The sequence below is a fragment of the Callithrix jacchus genome, chromosome 4, assembly GCF_049354715.1.
Source record: "Callithrix jacchus isolate 240 chromosome 4, calJac240_pri, whole genome shotgun sequence".
Classification (NCBI taxonomy): domain Eukaryota; kingdom Metazoa; phylum Chordata; class Mammalia; order Primates; family Cebidae; genus Callithrix; species Callithrix jacchus.
In genome coordinates, this window is record NC_133505.1 from 49,541,317 (window position 1) to 49,561,250 (window position 19,934).

General features: G+C 43.4%; 2 protein-coding genes across 6 annotated transcripts in view; one reads left to right on the forward strand and one right to left on the reverse strand.

The window, feature by feature from the left end:
• Window positions 1–11,618, forward strand: APOBEC2 (apolipoprotein B mRNA editing enzyme catalytic subunit 2). Its single transcript, XM_002746520.7, has 3 exons — window positions 1–286; window positions 7,937–8,501; window positions 11,214–11,618. Exons 1-2 carry the CDS (start codon window positions 156–158, stop codon window positions 8,478–8,480), a joined length of 675 nt encoding a protein of 224 aa, XP_002746566.1. The 5' UTR covers window positions 1–155; the 3' UTR covers window positions 8,481–8,501; window positions 11,214–11,618.
• OARD1 (O-acyl-ADP-ribose deacylase 1) overlaps window positions 10,850–19,934 on the reverse strand; it is a 10,389-nt gene continuing 1,304 nt past the window's right edge. The window contains exons 1-6 of one of the 5 annotated variants that reach the window (XM_008994401.5): window positions 19,755–19,781; window positions 18,887–18,966; window positions 18,491–18,635; window positions 17,444–17,502; window positions 16,215–16,327; window positions 10,850–14,514 (exon numbers count right to left, since the gene is read on the reverse strand). In XM_008994401.5, coding sequence (XP_008992649.1) covers window positions 14,412–14,514; window positions 16,215–16,327; window positions 17,444–17,502; window positions 18,491–18,635; window positions 18,887–18,925 — 459 coding nt within the window. In that variant the 5' untranslated portion in view covers window positions 18,926–18,966; window positions 19,755–19,781 and the 3' untranslated portion in view covers window positions 10,850–14,411. Of the gene's footprint in view, window positions 14,515–16,214; window positions 16,328–17,443; window positions 17,503–18,490; window positions 18,636–18,886; window positions 18,967–19,605; window positions 19,782–19,934 lie in introns of those variants that run through there. The other 4 variants (XM_002746522.7, XM_008994402.5, XM_017971068.4 and 1 more) reach the window with 4 other exon arrangements.

Here is a 19,934-nt window from a genome sequence, read left to right on the forward strand (position 1 = left end):
ACGGGAGAGCACGAAACCTAGCCTGCTGGGTCCTTTTCCCCACATCCCTAGCCAGATTTAGCTGCTGACAGCTGCTTGGGACTCTGCCGCCAGGGCCTGGCCCAGATCTGCCTGCCTCTCCTCTCTCTCAGTGACTCCTGAGCCACAGCCCCTCCATGGCCCAGAAGGAAGAGGCTGCTGCAGCCGCTGAGGCTACCTCCCAGAATGGGGAGGACCTGGAGAACCTGGAAGACCCTGAGAAGCTGAAGGAGCTGATTGAGCTGCCACCCTTCGAAATCGTCACAGGGTAAGCCTCAGATGGGGCCTGGGTTCCGCTCCCTAGAAGAGTGCAGGCTTGGGGTAGGCTGTGGCAATTCAGGATGGTTGTATTAGGCGTCAGGGCCAGCTGCAACCCTGCAGCAGTGAGAGTGCACCAGTGGGCATGGCAGGGGTTGTAGGAGACCCAGCAGCAAATTCTCATGGCTTTTCAGGGTGACACCTTGGGCTCTCTAATCAGGGAGAGGTAGGAGGAGCTCCTTGGAGGCAAGGCCCCGGAATAAAACCACCTTTCAGGCCTCTCTGGATAGAGGCTTAGACCCAGGGAGTCTGGTGAGGACAGAGAATGAGGCTGGCACATATAATAGCTCTAGTCAAAATACCCCTTCCCTTCAACTTCCCTCTCTGTTCCTGAGTTGATATCTCCACTATCCATAGGCCTCTAGCCCTTTCTTTAGAGATTTTCCCTGGAGTAGAAGCTCCCAAGACAGGAAAGATAGATCCATCCTTTCCCAAGACTGAGAGAGAAGCAGCTTTTTTCTTATTAAATCTTTTCTGAGTCTCCTCAGGGGCTGTCTCACAGAGAAACAGAAATTACAGTGCAGGTAATGCAGACCAGGAGCTTATGGACACAGGAGCTGTTCCAACATGCTCAGGCATTGCCTGGAGGAACTGCGACCCAAAGAAAAGGGTCTACAGCCTGCAAAGAGGGGGCTGTGTACAGGGTACCTCTGTCTTATCCAGATCATACCATTTCCAGGAATAAAACTAAGTAGTCTTCTTTCTCTTCCCTTTCTATTCCTGCAGTGGAAGAACCTGCTAGATCCTAAGCAAAGAATAAAAAGAAAATATTTGAGGCCACATTTCCTCCCTGAACCAAACGTTTCCTTCATGGGGTCTCCAGGAATGCCCACAGGCAGAGCAGGTGGGAGACTAAAAGAAGTTTCAGGAAGAATGGAGGCATGATGCTTTCAAGGGGAAAATGAAGCCCTGAGTAGCAATTTGGACTTGATATTTTAAGTTTGGCATGTGATTTTCCAGTCAGCCACAGTTTTAGCATTTATAACATGAAGAAGCTATACTAGTGAAGTCCCTTTCAGCTCAGATATTTTCTGATTTCTAAGAGAACCTAAGGGAAAATGTATCCTATTTCCTGAGGCAAGAGTAGCCCCTGAACTTCCATTTGCCCATGCCCACCCAACTAATCTCACCCTCATCCTAGGATTAAGGGAGCAGCTGGGCACAGATTAATATAGACATAGGGAAAGCCTAGGGCAACCTGGCCAGGAGAGTCCTCAATTCCAGTGGCTTCTCCAAGGAAGGAGAGCCTTTTTCTAACACCTAAGCATGCTGGTACACGCTATCCCTAGTCATACACACATGCATGTACACAGACGCCACTCTGTGTGGCATTTCAACACAGGGGCAGGGTAGGTCAAGAACAGAATTATACTATGTTTGTTGAGCTAAACATGCCTTGGGAGTCCCAGAGCAATGGATCCTGAAGGGTTAAGTCCACTGATATAATTTACACTGGTCCAGGGCTTTATAATCACAACATAGTTTCATGAACATGAGCCCATTCAACACTCAGCACAAAGGGAGGAGAGGGAGATAGTATCCTTTCTACTGGTGTCTTATTCATTCTGGGTCCCAGGTTTCCCAGAGCTCCACATTATCTCCATCTGGGAGGTAGTGAGGGTCAGAGGCTTCCTAGGACTCAAGGGTCAGAAAAAAAGGAGGCACAGAAGGGGCAGCATTCTGAGCATTCTGAGAGCAGTTCAGGTGGGAGGTAGAGCCCTGAGTGTTTCCTGGCCACAAGTAACAGCTGTGGAGAGCTGTCTCCTGAGCCACTCTGGGTAAACAGATGGCTTAAAATAGCCCAGAGGTGCAGCTGGGTCTGTGCAGGGACAAGGTGAGGAATAGCTTTCCTCTCCTTCCCTCTCCAGATGCATTCCCCCAGGACTCCCTCCTGGAGTCAAGGGGATCAGCAAAGCAGCTCCTTTTCTAGCCTGGTCTCTAGAGGGCAGATCTTTAGTGCTCCTTATATTTGGGCCAAACATTAGCAGAAGAGCAGGTGGCTCTTCAGGAAACAGTCCAACATGAGGAGGGGGTAGCTGGAAGAAAGGAGCGATGCCCAGCTAAGAGTGATTCTGGTTGAACAGAGCACTCAGAATAGAAAGTGGCACTGAGCACATTAACAAAATAACATGGTAGAATGTTCTGGAAAAGGATCTAAGACTGCTGTAGCGTGCTGAAGCCAGCCCCTGTTGGTTCACGAATCTCTTCCCAACTCTGCATCCAGTGATGTCACCTCAGGAGCTTGAAACCTCTGTAATGGGAGTACTTACCTTATGGAAATCAGCAAACTTTAGAAATCAGGGATTTTTTCTTTTGTCAGAGAGCTAAGTGTTACACTTACCAGCACACCACTGAAAAACAGAAACCTCTCAAAGTGAGAGGAAGAGTAATGGAAAATGGATCCGGTTTGTTAATTCCTAAGATGGAGCTCTGAAGGATACAGTTTGAGGCCTGGAAAAGGCATCTTATGTATCATAACATCAATTTACTTTTTTGCGGGGAGGGGGAGATGGGGTCTTGCTTCTTGCTCTGTTGCCTAGGATGGAGTGCAGTGGTGCAATCACAGCTCACTGCAGTCTCAACCTCCCAGGTTCAGGTGATCCTCCTGCCTCAGCCTCCCGAATAGCTAAGACTACAGGTGCATGCCACCACACCCAGCTAAGTTTTGTATTTTTTATAGAGATGGGGTCTCACTGTGTTGCCCAGGCTGATCTCAAACTCCTGGCTTCAAGCAATCCTCACGCCTTAGCCTCCCAAAGTGCTGGGACTACAGGCATGAGCCACTGTGCCCAGCCTATACTAGCTTTGAGTGTCTATTGTTGTCCAAAACCTGAGAAGTTGGATTACTCACTCTTTCAAGTGAGGAAACTAAACCTCAGATGGATTAAGTCATATGGCCAAAGCTTGTAGATGGAGTAGGATGTGAACCCCAGGACTGTCTGGCTCCAAATCATCATACTCTATCCAAAAACCAAGGAGGATTCTTTTTATGTTTACTGAATAGGAGTTGTTATTTACGCCTGTTTCCTCCCTTAGTATTTAACCTCCATGAGGACAGCACTTTGTCTGTTTCACTGCTTTATCCTTAGCACCTAGCTCCTGATGGGTACTCAATAAATATCTGTTGAATAAATGAAAGACCTAATGAATAAGAACTTCTTGTGTGGTTCTTAGGCTGTCTGTCAGATGTTAGGATAGGGAGTGAACTGGGAGTTTCTTGAGGACAGCAGCTCAGGATGCATGAAGATCCAGTGGCACTAGGCTTAGATAGGAATTCCCCTGGCTCACGCCTGCTTCTGGATACAGCATGTTTTAGGGGAGCTCTGCGGCACCAGGGCTGGTTGTCTACCCAGCTCTCCAACCCAGTGAGAAGTGGCTGTGGCTCTGCCTGGCAGCACCCTTGATGTGTGTTTGGCTTTGTCTCTAGTTATGTTGTGTATGTTTTTGCAGAAAGCAGAACCTCCTATCCAAGGGATTATTATGGAACAAAGATAAATGGCATACAGAGTGATTTTTCTTCCAATCACTTCTTTAGCTACCAGTAGTTTACTCTGGCCATGTAAGGAACACAGAGAGGCAGTGTCCAGAGGAGAAGGGAGAGATAAGGAGTGAGGGGACTTCGACACCAGTTAACGCCAGCCACAGCCTTTTACCCTCACCCTGGCCTCTGGAGCACGCTGGGCGGTGTGCCATGAAGAAGAGAAGACAGCCCACTGACTGGCCAATCTGCCTTCCACAGAGGATTGGGGGCAGGTCAAAGCTCAGGTGTAAAGACCATGTCTCCCAGGGAAAACAGGCAAGTTCAGGGCCTGCCTGGGGCAGAATCCTATCCAGTCCCGCAATCTGGAGCTTCCTTCTCAGATCTAGGGAGTCAGGCTGCTAGAACCCTTGACTCCTGCTCTTACTACTCTTTCTGATTATGCCCACTCCTTGAAAACCACTTTGAAAAGTGGTCTGAGAAAGCAGAAGGCCAGTGAAACCAGCAATCCTCCCTCTTTCACGCCGGTCACCCAGAGGTCTAGTGAGGGAAAGCTCAAACAAGTCAACACACAATTACCTGTGAGTAGATTTTTCCACTCACAGATTATTTTGGAGCAAATGTTTAATCTCAGCCCAGCTTCAACTGCCCTCTGGGTTGCTTCCTTTCACAGCATAGATTTATGCTTAGAAAATTCAAACATTCTGAACATGAAGCTGAGAAAAACATGTATTACATTTACTCACATCCCTTCTCCCTCCATCCAGCAGACTATCTTCCCAGTTTTATTCTAGATATTTGGACTCTCTGTTTCCTCCCAAGTGAACTGAAATGCCCAGTAGCCTGGGTCTAAGCAGATGAAGTGTAGCTGGCCTTGTTGGCAGAAAGTATGAGGAAATGGTGCTTAACAAGGTGCTGAGGCTGGGGACAGGGAAGAGAAATCAGGCTGTAGGTTTCTATGCATGAAGTGACTGGATCAGGGAAAGAAATCTACCAACATCAGAGTCTCCCCTGACCACCATTCACACATTCACACACACACACACACACACACACCCCTCCATACCCCTTAACCAGTAAAATATTTTCTAGGTTAAATGTAAAGGGCTATAGTAAAATATGGTACTTAGGCATATCACGCTACTTAAAAAAAAAAATGCTAGTGCCTTTATTTAACAATTTAGGTGTCATTATTTCCTTCCTTCCACTAGTGGGCATAATAGTGTTATTTTGTGAGTCTACAGAATTGCCTGAGATGGCCACATTGTCTAGCTCCCTGGAGAAATTCCAGACCTCTACTACCTCTGTTCTGGTTTTCCCCCAGGACCTAGCTGTTTTCGTCTGTGAGAGGCCTAAAGAATCTCATTTGACCTTTTTGCTCCTTCTAGAAGACCAAGAAACCCATTCAGAAATCAAGCAAGTTTAGTCTCTGAGCAAGCCCAAAGGAACGACTAGGAACCAAACCTTCCCTGCCTTTCCTTTGATCCTTGAAAGCACTTCTTTTCCTAAGGCACCTAGTCCAGAAGGCCCAGCGGAGGGACACAGTAGATTCTAGGGCCGCTGGCCGGAGGCGTCGGAAACGGGTATTTATAGAGATGACCTTTCTTCCTCTCCCTTGGGTTTCAGGTTTCTCTGGGTCTTCTCCTCTTGACTGGGGAAGAGGAGGGGAAAATATCAGAGGTTAAGAAGGGCAGAGAGAAACAGCCACCACACAACCATCCAGGCAAATATGCATTGCATGCTTGGCCAAATTCACACTGGCCTAAATTCATACTTTCAAGTGAGATATAATGAGCAAAGTTGGAGCAATGATTTTGGAAGCTCCAGAAAGAAAGAAGGGACCACATGGCAGCTACTGCTTAAACCTCCAAGCTATTTGAGTAGCCATGAATACTTCCAGGGGTCCCACCTGATAATCCATCATGGTGGCCCTGGATTAGACTTCGGGAAGGGGGCAAAAGGCCTTGAAGAACAAGTTTGGGCAGGAAAGGTAAGCTCTATCCTTCTCAAAAGCAAAAGTGAAGGGACCATTTAGCAACTGGTAACATTCAGGAGTGGTCTGGTGGGGTGAGTGTCATTAGGGAGCACTCGCTATAAGTGAATGCCCAACAGGGATTGAGAAGAGGAACAGGGAACATCAGGTAATCCATCCTCCTAAAATGTTAAGTAAACAATAAACACCTCCAACTAGGGACAGAGGGGCTTAGAGAGCTAAATATAGTACCTGAAGGAATCCTGGGGCTGGGTCCTCAAACACATCCATCTCCATAGTGGAAAATGAACCTGACAGCAAGAGACATGGAAACTTGGGTGGATACATTTTGGAGACGGGCGGGGGAGAGGGAATCCTGCAGGGAAATAAGTCAAGTTTACTCATATCTTTGGCATCTGCTGCTTATCCCTAAGCAGCCAAGGCCCTAGGATACCAGGGATTCCCCTGCAGCCCAGAGAGTCTGGTGACTTCTTTGGGGAAAGAGAAGGAGTGGAGACAGGCAACAGTAGAATTAATAGTGCCACAGGTATCCCTTGGGACACCCAAAGAGATTACATTTTTAAAAAGAAAAATATTTAGTCTTTCTAGCTGGTACTCATCTCCTCTCCTTCTGACATTCTTCATCTCTCCTATTAAAATTTCATTTTCCTTGGCCTTTAAACTTGCACAAATCTTGCCTATTTTAGAAAAACATACACATACCAAAAAAAAAGGAAAAACAATCTTCAACTCAGATGTCCTCTCTGGCCTCTCTCTTTTTTCTTATTATTATTATCAAATTTTTCAAAATTCTTGGGCTTTTCCTGCTGTTTTCATTTCCTAACCATCCATCTCCTCCTCAAAGGCACCCACACAGTTCATCACCAAGTCTAGAGTCCTAAGACACCTACTGGACTTGTTCAGTTTCAGGCTTTTCCTCAGCTTCACACCATCTGCCTACTGCTACCACAGTAATCTTCCATGGACGCCACTTTTATTGTTTTTCTTCTCAAGAACCTGTGACAATTCTCCACTGCCTTCGGAATCAAGGCTAAATATTCAAGAACCTTCTACTGTACCTATCCAATCTTAGTAGTCTTATAATGTTCTCAGCTGTTTTATTTACGTCTTCTCTGTCCAACTGCAATCTAGCTGCCAAATTATAAGCATCTGGAGGGCAGAGACCAAGTCTTTTAAGATTTTGAAGTGACTCAGTACTAAATACAGGCTTAATTATCCCAAGATACCCTTGAGTAGTCTGGCCTCACAGATGATAACTCTTAGACACTTACCATGTGACAATCCCTTCACCTGAAAGTAAATATACACTTGAGAAATAGTCACTAGGAGAGCATGGTATTGCAAGTTTTAGGCCATTTCATGCCAAGATGCCATTTACGTGAGTTACAAGGAAGAGAAAAGAAAGCATGAAATGCTCTGCGAAATCTTTGTCTTGCTCCATCATGAGAAATTTTATATGCTTGCTACTTACCTGGCCACTTATTGGAATCATCCAGAGAGCTTTTTAAAAATACTGACGCTTGTTCATATCCTTCGCCCACTTTCGAATCGGGCTGAACAATGAGAACATGTGGACTCAGGGAGAGGAGCATCCCACACTGGTGACAGTTGAGGGGCAAGGGGAGAGACAGCGGGGGGTGGGGAGGGATAACATGGGGAGAAATGCTGGATATAATATGCACCTAAAGTAAAAAAAAAAAAAAAATGCTGAGGCTTGGACTACCTCACCACATGTTCTGATTTCATGGGTTTGGCATGAGGACCAAGCACTGAAATTCTTAGTCTTCTAGGTGATTCTAAGGCAGATTAAAGATTCCACTGATTTAGACATGTAGGGTTGTGTTCTGCTGGAAGAGTGATGGTGGAGACAGTGTTTGGAGACCCTTCCTAGTAGGGTGATCAGCATGCATACCTCAATCCAAATTCTCCTCCCTTTCAGATAAACCCTTCTGGATTTTTTCATGGCTTTTTTTTTTTTTTGCCACTGATGTTACCACAGGCAAAGCCTGTTTATAGTAAGAATGAATGGATCTTTGAAATACTGTTCTGGAAGGGCTACCTACTCTAGACTGGTTCTAGAAACAGGAACTTATCATTCTTTCCTGTCCTTTTATCTCCTTGACCTGCAGAGAACGGCTGCCTGCCAACTTCTTTAAGTTCCAGTTCCGGAATGTAGAGTACAGTTCCGGGAGGAACAAGACCTTCCTCTGCTATGTGGTTGAGGCACAGGGCAAGGGGGGCCAAGTGCAGGCAACTCGGGGATACCTAGAGGACGAGCATGCGGCTGCCCATGCGGAAGAAGCCTTCTTCAACACCATCCTGCCAGCCTTCGACCCAGCCCTGCGGTACAATGTCACCTGGTACGTGTCCTCCAGCCCCTGTGCAGCCTGCGCTGACCGCATTACCAAAACCCTTAGCAAGACCAAGAACCTGCGTCTGCTCATTCTGGTGGGGCGACTCTTCATGTGGGAGGAGCCAGAGATCCAGGCTGCTCTGAAGAAGCTGAAGGAAGCTGGCTGTAAACTGCGCATCATGAAGCCCCAGGACTTCGAGTACATCTGGCAGAATTTTGTGGAGCAAGAAGAGGGTGAATCCAAGGCCTTTCAGCCCTGGGAGGACATTCAGGAGAACTTCCTATACTACGAGGAGAAGTTGGCAGACATTCTGAAGTAGGGCAACTGGGCTCGGCTTCACGTGAGTTTTCCCAGTGCCATGGCACCATCACTTTAACTCAAGTCGAAGGTGTGAGGTCAGGTAGAATGAGTGATACATCTGATTTTCCTTTGGAGAGGTTTCATTTCTCTGCTTTTGACTGGTTATAAAATGTTTAGAATATCATGTTTCTTTCATCCGAATCCCTGTCCCTAAACTTTTCCCTCTCTCACTTTTCTATCAAAGTAACTTTCCCCTAACTTAAAATACTTAAGATTGACAGGGATCCTAAAACTTTCATGAGACAAGATGACCTTCTTTAGATTTAGATGGCACAAGGACCTGCTACTGAACCACAGCAGAGAAGATACCGAAATCCTCTGAGAATGCCCCTTTGTATATGTCAGGAATTACTAACTCTAGACACCTTTTAGATGCCCTGCTCCCATATCCACTGGTAATCTTACCATTCCATTTTTCTCTAATAAATATTTTCCAGTCCTTCAGGGCCAATTTCTTCACTTTTGGTAATTTTGAAATTCCCGAAATGGACTGATATTTAACTTTTTTTTTTTTTGAGACAGAGTCTCGCTCTATCGCCAGGCTGGACTGCTATGGCACGATGCCGCTGGCTTACTGCAACCTCCGACTCCCTGGTTCAAGCGATTCTCCTGCATAAGCCTCCCAAGTAGCTGAGATTACAGGCAGGTGCCACCATGCCCAGCTAATTTTTGTATTTTTAGTAGAGATGGGGATTCACCATGTTGGCCAGGATGGTCTTGATCTCCTGACCTCATGATCCGCCTGCCTCAGCCTCCCAAAGTGCTGGGATTACAGGCGTGAGTCACCACGCCAGGCGGTATTTAACTTTTTTTTAGCCAGACATGCTTTCATGTTTTCAAACAAATGGCTACACTTTGAAGGAGACCAATAATTTCTATGTGAATGTATAATACAAGAACATTTTCCTTATGTTGAGAAGACCTCAGCAGAATTCATGAGGGATGCCGAATGCAGGAAAGGGGATGATGTAGCAACAAGCTAGTCCATGCAGGAATATTTAAAGGGTTAAAAAGATGTTTATAAATCAGGCAGCAGCTCAGAAGTTACTTCTTACCGATAGCAAGAGGTGATAGGAGAACTGGAAGTAAAAATTAGCTATTTAAGCAAATAATTAGGACACAATTAAGGCCAATTTGGCCTCTTGCTGAGGGTAAATTAAACTCTTAGAGAAACAGGCCAATTACCCTCAGGAAAGAGGGCTAAGGGATCCTTCACTATCTTTTTTTGCATTTAGTCTGATCGGAGTTTGCACCTACCAAAATGCTATGACTAAGCCCCTTTGCAAGGCCCCAGTTACTGACCAAAATCTTCCAGTATAGAGAAGGGGTCTTCACAACACTCTTACCAAATTTAATTCTGCAACAACTCACCTATTACTAATACATGAAAACATGCTTCCATGAGGATACTTTTGGTCTTTCTTACTCTGACCCCTTAACAGAAGATGTCGTTTCATAGACATGTTTAGGAAATATCAATATTCCAGGGCTTGATGCTGGCAGGTGTTTTCTCTTAGACAGGCACACGGGGACCTGATCATTCTCAAGCTGAGCATTTGCCAACCCATTAAGACACAACTTTCAGGAAAAAAAAAAAAAAGACACAACTTTCGGCCTTTCTCAGAAAAAGCAGAAGCCAGCCACTGAATTCAGCGAGCCTATGGCAGGTCATACTCTGTGGTACTCCGCTCACATAAAATAAGACACTGACAATCGGTACGGGTGAACAGTAGTGAAAACAGATTTCTGAGGGTGCCTTCTGAAAATATAAAATTTAACTTTTAGAACTCCTTGAGGATTTTGTTAGTGTATGTACTATCATTATAATTATAAACCCAACACAAACTCTACAGACTAACTGGCAGCTTACTTTTAACTGCAGTATACTTTCCTTTTAAACATCTTTCAGAGTCAAGGGCCTAGCTGCCTAACTAGCAAGTCCTTGGGACTTTTTTTTTTCCCCCAGTGATTTTTTTTAATTAAAATTAAGCATTTCAAAGAAGATTTAAAAGATTTTAAATTTTAAATTGAGGGTTGTATCTTATACTAATCTAAACAGAAGTAAAAGAAATGAATCACTATTTGAGGAAAAATAAAATATTGAAGTCAGGTTATTTTTAAATATTAGTAGACATCTTCAATTTTAACCCTCCTCCCGTCAAATGTAACTGCATTTTCTGGACCCATTAACATGCTTCCCTGTCTATTTGAATTGCTCATGTTTCTGAAGGGAAAGATTAAAGATATAACAAGTTAAAAAAACAAAAACAAAACTGGTATGAGATGGAGTTGTAATCTAAAAGCCCAAAAGAACAACAACCCTTCTTATCTCGAGAAATGAGCATTTATTAAATGTCTTATTTTACATATTTCTTACTTCATCTTTCGTTTATTTAAAAAAAACCAGAATAGTATTTCATCCTATATCTAGTCAAAAGAACAGAGTTAAAGATCTCTTCTGGGGCTTTTTCTGTGTACACCACATCAAAACATGAATAAAAGATTGGGTTCTTATTTACTCAATCCTGGTCAATTTACTCGATCCTGGGTAAATCAGAAACCAAAGGAAACTATGAGAAATTCAGGGACTTGTTGGGAAGGGCACACAGAAACCTTAGTTCAAAAAGAAACTAGTCATTGTTGGGGGCCAGCAGGGCTCTCAGTAACACATTTTCTTTTTTGTTTTACCAAGGTCTTCCTGCTGCCATCCAGAGACAGCAGTGACATGTATAGCCATCTGGGACATGCCTGCCTAATACCATTTGGAGCTGGACAACATTCGACACCAACCAATCTTCCTGAACAAGGCCCTTAGAGGACTTGAAATATACTTCTCATGCCGTAGTTCATTTAGGCTGTGCCTCTCTCTCTAATGCTGCTCTTGGGAAGGAGGAAAGTGACCTGCAAGGAGAGAAATGCAACCATACATGGGCACCAGTCAACTATGAGACTGAAGGTCCTAACTGCTCACCCAAGGGGACTGCTTAATGCAAACAGCCTCAGACCCAAGGTTTAGATTTCTGAAATGTGCATTTTGAGTATTTTTTTTAAAAAAGAAAAACAACAACATTAATAAAAGTGGTGTGTTTTTCCCGTGGCCAGATTAAGAAACTTGAATATTTCAAAGTTACCACAGACAACTGAGCCAGTCCCAGACACAGGGACGCCCCAGGCTATGAACCAAGTCATAACATTACGAAGTGGGAGGGAAGGTTAAACCAGGACTTGGCTAGACAATACAGAATAACTCTCCCATACAGACATCTTACCGCAGTCAAATGAGGGCCTTTTTCTTTCTCTGTAGGCAAGTAATACAGTAGAAGGTGGAACAAAAAGCATGAGAAATCCAAGGTAGCCACATCCCAAATACCAATTAATAAGCAATTAGATTCTTGATTAGCAAGGAGCGGGTGAAAAGTAGGAGTTTAATGTTCAGATACACAGTCATTTTAAAGTATTCAATATGTGGTGTTTGATGATAATGGCAGGATGATGTCAAGTCTCATTTTTTAAAGGATTGTTTGAGTCCTATGTGGAAGCAAAAATTCACAAGTAAATTCCTGGGTGTTTGCCAAACTCTAACTACGTTTCCAGGAATAATGTGTTCACTCTGATTACCGGGACATGCCTTCCTTCCCCAGGCTTCAAGTGTGATAAGTCATCGGAATTTGACCCAAGACTACTATCTGCAAATAACAAAGTACATTCCTGCCAAGTCCCAGAATTCTACTTACAGCCAATCCTGGATGAGACTAGGTTTTGTTTGAAGAATGAAGGCTCATACTCCATGAAAAAAAAAAAAAAATTAAAATAACCATAATCTCTTTAAAAGTAAAGGAAATCTAGAAAATCCATGTTTTGACTTGTGTTAAGATTTACAGATGGTACCCAATTTACAATGGTTTGTCTTGCAAGTTTTTGACTTTCCAATGGTGCAAAAGCCACACACATTCAATACACTCTTCAACTGAACTCAACTTAAGATGGGGTTACCCAGACATAGCCCTAACGTAAGTTGAGGAGCATCTGTAATTGCAGAGTTAAACAAAATACTGTAAGTTTCTTTAAGTTTCTACTTATCCCCCACTCTCATTTTCAATTTTGTGTATTTAGACAATCTCTCCTTCCTTTTTCCCTTAATTTTATGTGGACAAAAGCAACACTTCAAGAAAAGCTTCAATCTAAAAGTTTGATAACGAACTTGACCCTCCACTGCCCCTACCCCAACAACATGAAGAACTTGTCTGTTCTGCCTAGAAATACAAAAGTGAATTAATTTTTTAACCTGTTGCCTCTTATCAGGCTGATACGTGATAAAAACACAAGTCTAAAGTACAAAGATTATATTTAACCAGTACTTTCCTGGTGTTTAAACCAGCCCCTTCTAAAATACAGTTGTTCTTTTATACTTGGGAAAGCAGCAAGTCCTGTGACAGTCCCAAAGTCACTCTGGGGAGAAAATCAATAGCAAGTCTGGCTGTTTTTCAACACCACAGTAAGGGGGAAAAAAGAAAACATCTAGTTTCCCCAATAGCTCTGATACTGAACCACTGGCTAAATCCATGAACTTTATTTTCTCACCAAGAACACAAAAGAGGACTGGTCTTTGTAGCTTCGGAAGTAAAGGGGACTATTTAGATCCCAGTTGGCTACGCATCCAAATCTTCTATGGAGGTTAAAAACACAAAAGCGGCCAACCAACTCCACCACCAAATTATACGTTTTTTTAATTGAGACAGGGTCTTGTTCTGTTGCCCACACTACAGTACAGTGGCACAACCACAGCTCAATGCAACTTCAACCTCCCAGGCTCAAGCCATCCCCTCCTGCCTCAACCTCTAAGGTAGCTGGAACTATAGGCGTGCACCAACACATCGAGCTCTCTCTTTTCTCTAGAGGCAAGGTCTCGCTATGATACCCAGGTTGGTCTCAAACTCCTGGGCTCAAGAGATCCTCCAGTCTCAGCCTCTCAAAGTGCTGGGATAACAGATGTGAGAATTTTTTGAGAGGAAGTGGCCTTTATTTTTTACAGAAGATTCATATGGATTTTTGAGAATCACTGATTGATTGGTCACTACTCTGTGCTAAATACTCTGCTAGGCATTTGACATATATTATTTCACTTGTTTTAATGATTAAATTCAGACAGGTTCAATCACAGAAACCATGCAGTGGACAAAAGAGAGAAAAAGTTCACCATGAGGAGATTCTAAAAACCTGCCTTTTGACTTGTCCAATTTTCTTATTTTTCACTTTGCTTTTCCTCCCACTTGGACTCTTTGTCTGACTGTTTGAAATTAAGCTGCAGGTGAATCCTCCATTACCCAAGACCAGAAAAAACAGACATAAGCACAGAACCTCCTAAATCCCCCAAAGATTTATTTTTCCATTTTTTTATCACCACAAATTTTTTGTTAACAATGTAGAATTGTGCAATTAAAATGAAAACTCTCCCCTCAGAGGATTCTGATGACATAAGGATAACACCAAGTTATGTGCGCAAACGACAAAAAAATGCCAAACTAACTGGAATGATCATCTTTCCTGAAATTTCTCTTAAAAAGCAGAGACGTAGAACCAATGCTGCCACCTAGCGGCCAGCCAAACAAATCAGGTAGAATACTGGAGCAAAACAAAGGTCAGTCCCAACAATCCAGTTTCCAGGCCTATTATCAGGCCACCCACTCCTTACTTTTCTGCAAAAAAAACCAAGGAATATATCATAAGCAACCCCTCCTCCACAGTCCTAGTCCAAGTACTTGAATACAGCAACCGAAGTTTGTCTTGTGAAACAGACTACTTCCCATGAAACTTTCCTCTGCTCATTTTAACGTAGGTCTGCCCAGTCAAGGTGACACAGAACATGGAAACATCCAAAATGTTTATTGATTCAGAGTGTGTACACAGTAATTTTGATGTCTGTTGCCTCAAATACCTCCTCAATCATCGCAGATACATTTTCCCATTGCAGACGATCAAGACCACATCCAATTCTGAAAAAGAAAATATCTCCATTGATGGTGATGAAAATATATGGGAATCTGCTCCTTCTCTCTTGTCAGCTATATCCACTCAAAGCATAAAAACAAATAATCTAGTGTCACACCCTTATAGGCAACCATGGTAGGAGTCTGGAAGTCAATTCTTGTTGTGAGTCACCTAAGACCATTCCTGGACAGGAATGACATCTAAAAACTATCGCTTGTTTTTGTCTAATAAGATACCACTTTCCAACCACTTCATATTACATTTAGAAATGTGTAACTGTCATGGCATGGGAGACTCATTTTCCCTCTATGACTACTGACTAAAATTGGCTGTGGATGGATGGGGAAAGGCTGGTATTTTAAAAATACACTTACGGTACAGAATGTTAACAAAAATAAGGAGAAAAGGGATGAGGTACAGGATCTCTGCAAAAAAGAATCAAGATGGAATGCTAGGAAATGGCAAAATGGCTGCAATCCAGGAATAAGGTTTTTGCAACACCTTGGTGAGAATAAACTCAGTAAACTCAGTCCATAAAACTCTACTACCTGACACCTTCCAAGATGTTACTCTAGTGATACTCAACATCCCTACAGAAAAAGAGACTCAAAATTGCTAATTTCATCTCATAATTTGATAATTAAGTCGGTAAAGAACTGTGATTTTAAAAAAAGTTTCTGATACATACACCATATATATATATATATCCAAGACCAGTGTAAAATAAGAGATATTGCAGCCACATTCAAAGTAACATATGGGACTCGAGATAAAACTGCATGCATGCTCAGCATTGACTCAAAACTACCAGGGTGACAGGAAGAGCTGAGGCCCATTTCCTGAAAAGAAAACAAAGGAACTACTGAACCCTCAAAGACATTCCCTTAAGTTCCCAATAGCTAAGGTCTAAGAAATTACATCAGGGACAGATCCTCCAGCTATTACCCACACTGACCACAAACAAGCATGCAGTATAAAAGACAGTGACAATTTACAACGTTCCTGACACAAAGTAATAGGTCTGGGAGACAGGAAGTGGTCCAACAGGGAAACCACCACTATTCAGTCTTGATTCTTTAGCCTATACTGCTTCAGGAATAGAGGTCCAGCTTCACGCAGAGGGTGCTAAGAATTCAACAAATGTGACTGAATAACAATGGTTCCTCTCTGCTAAGCTGAGACAGGTGTGTATTTCTTTTTTTTGAGACAGAGTTTCACTCTTGTTACCCAGGCGGGAGTGCAATGGCACAATCTCGGTTCACTGCAACCTACACCTCCTAGGTTCAGGCAATTCTCCTGCCTCAGCCTCCCGAGTAGCTGGGATTACAGGCACGTACCACCATGCCCAGCTAATTTTCTTATATTTTTAGTAGAGATGGGGTTTCACCATGTTGACCAGGATGGTCTGGATCTCTTGACCTCGTGATCCACCCGCCTCGGCCTCCCAAAGTGCTAGGATTACAGGCTTGAGCCACCGCACCCGGCCGACAGGTGTGTAATTGTCATGATACATTCAACTCAAGCTAGAAAATGGCTGTGTCTTGGCCTAAGCCCAGACAACTGGTTTACTGGTGGTTTTACAAAATTTTGACTTTTGTCCACCTTTAAATCTGCGTTTTGGGTTAAGCTTTTAAGTTGTCTTTGGGTAAGACAGTAAACCCCACTAATCAATTAAATCTCCATTTAGGGCCATAGATTTCCTTGCCTGGGCATGGAGAGGTCGGTGACTCCATTCTTCAGACAATGAGACTTCATTGCCTCTAAACTCTTCCGTAAGTTTTCGTAAGTTGGCTTGTGCGAAGCCCTTTTCTTTGTAATCTGAACACAAAGGATTCAAACTTTCATCCCAAATTGATAGCCAAAGAAAATCATCCCATTCCCCCAACATCCTAATAATGAAAAAAGGGCATTTTTAATTGAATTAGTCTAGAGCAAGGATGACAAATGTCACGTCATATTGCCCCTTCCACACTGTTACGGGAGATCCTCAAGAAATCCACTAAGTAAAGACTGAGAAACCCAGATTCTGCCACGTAGTAATCTTTCCTCTTCCCAGGAAACCCAAGATTAGCAGGTGGTGTCTAATGTCAATATTTTTAAGCAAGGTAGGTAAAATTCTCTGTGCCACTTCTAAGAGATAAGCTGCATATCTGTAACAAGGAAGAACGCATACCACCTGAAAATTTCCTGATTAAAAAAAAGGTCTCTCTTTATTTAGCAACTATGCTTGCTTGCTTGATGTCTCTTTATATAAAACAGAAAAAACTGGTAGTGTCCCAAAGTAAAAACACTGGAAGCCACATAAGCTTTAAGGACAGAATTCAAAGGGGTTAGGACATCTCCCTACTCAGTCTGCCATACAGATCAGGCTTGTAGGGGGTTAGCTGTAAGTTACCCACCACCATCACCAAGGAAGCCATACCCTTTCAGGGACCAAATAACATCTTGGACTGTTGAAGAACCCCACATTCAAGCAGTAGTTAGGAGAGGAGCTAGGTATTATTTGGCACTGCACTTATTTTTTTTTCACTCCCTTGCTGTCAGTGTGCTATTTGACATGGAGTAAGAGAAAAGCTCCTTTGAGGGCTCTGTCTCTTGAGACATTATTGCTTTTACCTCACTCTGCTTAGGAAATACAGTATAGGAGGCATTCCTAAGGTTTGCAAGTCTCAAAACAAGCCTATGGTAAATGGCACAGGACTTTCCCACACAGCTGGGATGTCACCTCACATTCCTTTCTAACCCAGTGCTCCAAGTAGCTGCCATCACTGGACCTGAGTAGTCATAAGATAGGAAGCTTTTTGACATTCTTAGTTGTCTAGAATGGAACATCATGATCAACACAAATGCAGTGCAGTCCATCTGTTCACCAATCCTTAAAATGTATTAAGAATCGGCCCTGAAAAAAAAGAAAAAGGGTTGGTCCCATCTTACCAAGTAATATATATATCGCCCATCTCTCTTCAGAATAGCCACTTCTCCAGATTCCTTTTCTAAGAAAAAGTTATTTAATAGTAGAAATGAAAAAGCAACCCAAACACTGATCTCTATTCTTAGATTTTAAAATCTTTACAAGTTTACCTCAGAACTAATTTTCAACATTGAAGGGAATAGGGAAGACCTACTGTCTCCCACAAACACTTTGCTTTTTATCAGCATTCCCAAATACTACATTCCCTAACTTACAACTGTTTAACAAATGTTTCCTCACAACCCAACTTTTGTCCTGCTTCTACTTTCAAATAAACCCTCACTTGTCCACAAACTTTGTCTATTACCTTTAAATTGTTTTGGAATGTATAGTTTATTTGCCAAATGTGTATTTATTCAATAATTATCTTTTTACATAAAAAGAGCTGTATAAGGCATTACAAGGAACACAGACATATAAAAAAGGAATTAGGACAGAATTTTCAATCCAGAGAAAGTATAATTGTTATAAATACCTACAATACAAAGCAGTAAGAAATTGCCTTTGTTTAAGGCTAAGAATCACTGTGGACACTGATTCTGTCAGCCTGGAATGTGGTCTGAGAAACTTTCAGAAGCTTCACAATAGGACTTTAGTGCACGTTTCTGGTTTAAAGTCACCAGTAGAAAGGGATGGGAGGGGTCTGTAAGGAAGAAGAGGTTTCTAAATTCCTCTTTGAAGAAAAAGCAGAGCATTGGTAAGTAGAAGATCTTAAATGCCAACCTATAGACTGTGCTAAGCATTTCAGAGTTACTACAAGTTTCTGAGAAGTGCAGTAATATCGTGAAGAAGGTTTTATGATAGAGGAGAAAGAGATTAAAAACCTTCATAGGAGTTCAGGTTTGATATGTTAAGGGTCCAAACTAGAGGCCATTCTTGGGGAGGAAAAATCTAAAAACATTTGGTTCTTAGGAATCCCCTCTTTACACGTGTATCTTGTTTATTAAAGTGTAACAGATCAAGAGGTGCTCTAGCCAGGGCAAACCAGGTAATCGGTTTCCAAAACTCACGTTGATTTAAAAGTTCTTCTACCCCTCCAAATTTCTTCTTGAAGAGGACAGCTATCCCAGCGTCCATGCGACAATCCTCACTGATACAGTGGGCTAAAGAGTCTGTTTTGGGGCATGCAAAAAGGTCTCCTTTCACATAAGTGATCTAAAAAATGTGCAAAGGAAAAGACAATGTTTTATTAGATGCAGAAAAATACTAAGCTATGTATTTTGTCCCCCACCACTACCTCTCCCTGTACCCCCCTTCCTGCAATTTGATTTAAAGCCAAATCTGCAGGATTTGACTTAACCACAATGAATTACAGCATGTGTAAAAGGAAAGTAATTAAAAGTGTTTAGGCTTTTGACCTGCACTATGAATTTCAGTTCACCAATAAGTGAATAGTTGTTACGCACTCTGCTTCCTTCTGGATCTTCATTAAGACTGCTGGCCATGATACTGAGTCGCTATTTCCAGAATTTAAGTGTTTCTTCAGCTATGAGAAGAAAAAAGAAAGTAAAAACAGGCAGTCTCAGTATGTAATATTGATTGCACTGTACACCCACTTAATAGGATTTTTACGCCAACGTTTAATCGATGAATGCGAGTTCGTTCGGCCCCTGGGAAGTAATTCAAAACTCTTCTGGAGCAAAGAGAAAAAACGCTTAGGTTCGGAGGCTGCCTGGATCTGCTCTCATTTGGCGCTTTCCTGGAGCGCCCCGCTCCGCCAGCCGAAGCAAAGCCCATCTTAAGACACGCCTCCTCCTTTCTCCACTGCCGCTCCCGAGCAAGGAGGATTTAGGACACTCCCCTTTTCTCTGCACGACTCAGAAGTATTTCCCCCGTGGGTTTGGCTTAGAAGAAAACAGGAAGGACTTGGCCACAGTCCCGTTAAGCCACAACCGGAATGTACCGGGTACAAGCGTGAGCCCCAGGCGTGGAGAAAGGAAGGCGGCCTCTCAAGGAACGTTCACCTCCCTCTTTTTTTTTTTTGGGCGGTGCATGGGAGAAGGAAAGAGTCTAGAGGAGCCTCCCATTCTCTGTCTCCTACTCTAGGGCGGATCCACGAGGACGCAGGGTCTGTCCTGGGGTCCTATGGAGGGTGCGGGGAGGCTCGCTCAAAGCCGCAACTTACCCGAGCCACCCTTCACTTGGAAAGGAGTCGGCTGTTCGGAGGTCCCCCGCCCCGCGGGGAAGAGCTCCGGATACGACCCTGGTAGGTGGGGAGCAGCGGACCAGCCCAAACCCGGAGCCAATCCCGCCACAGCCCTTAATTGCACGCACCTAAGATGGCCGCCCCCGCCCGGTAGCGGGGCGGAAACGAGCCCCTCTAGCTTGCTAGCCGAGCCCACACTCTTTGGCGATGGCCGCCGAACTTCCGGCAGTAAATTCCGTGGTTTCCCGCCGCCGCCCGCGCATGCGTAACGAGAATGCCCACTACAAGTGAGGAAGGGTAGCGCTTGC

Excerpts from the sequence above, each read along its gene's own strand:
- APOBEC2 (XM_002746520.7), top strand. The coding sequence starts at position 156 with ATGGCCCAGAAGGAAGAGGCTGCTGCAGCCGCTGAGGCTACCTCCCAG. Across the intron at positions 287-7,936 it reads CCCTTCGAAATCGTCACAGG|AGAACGGCTGCCTGCCAACT; the intron begins GTAAGCCTCAGA and ends CTTGACCTGCAG.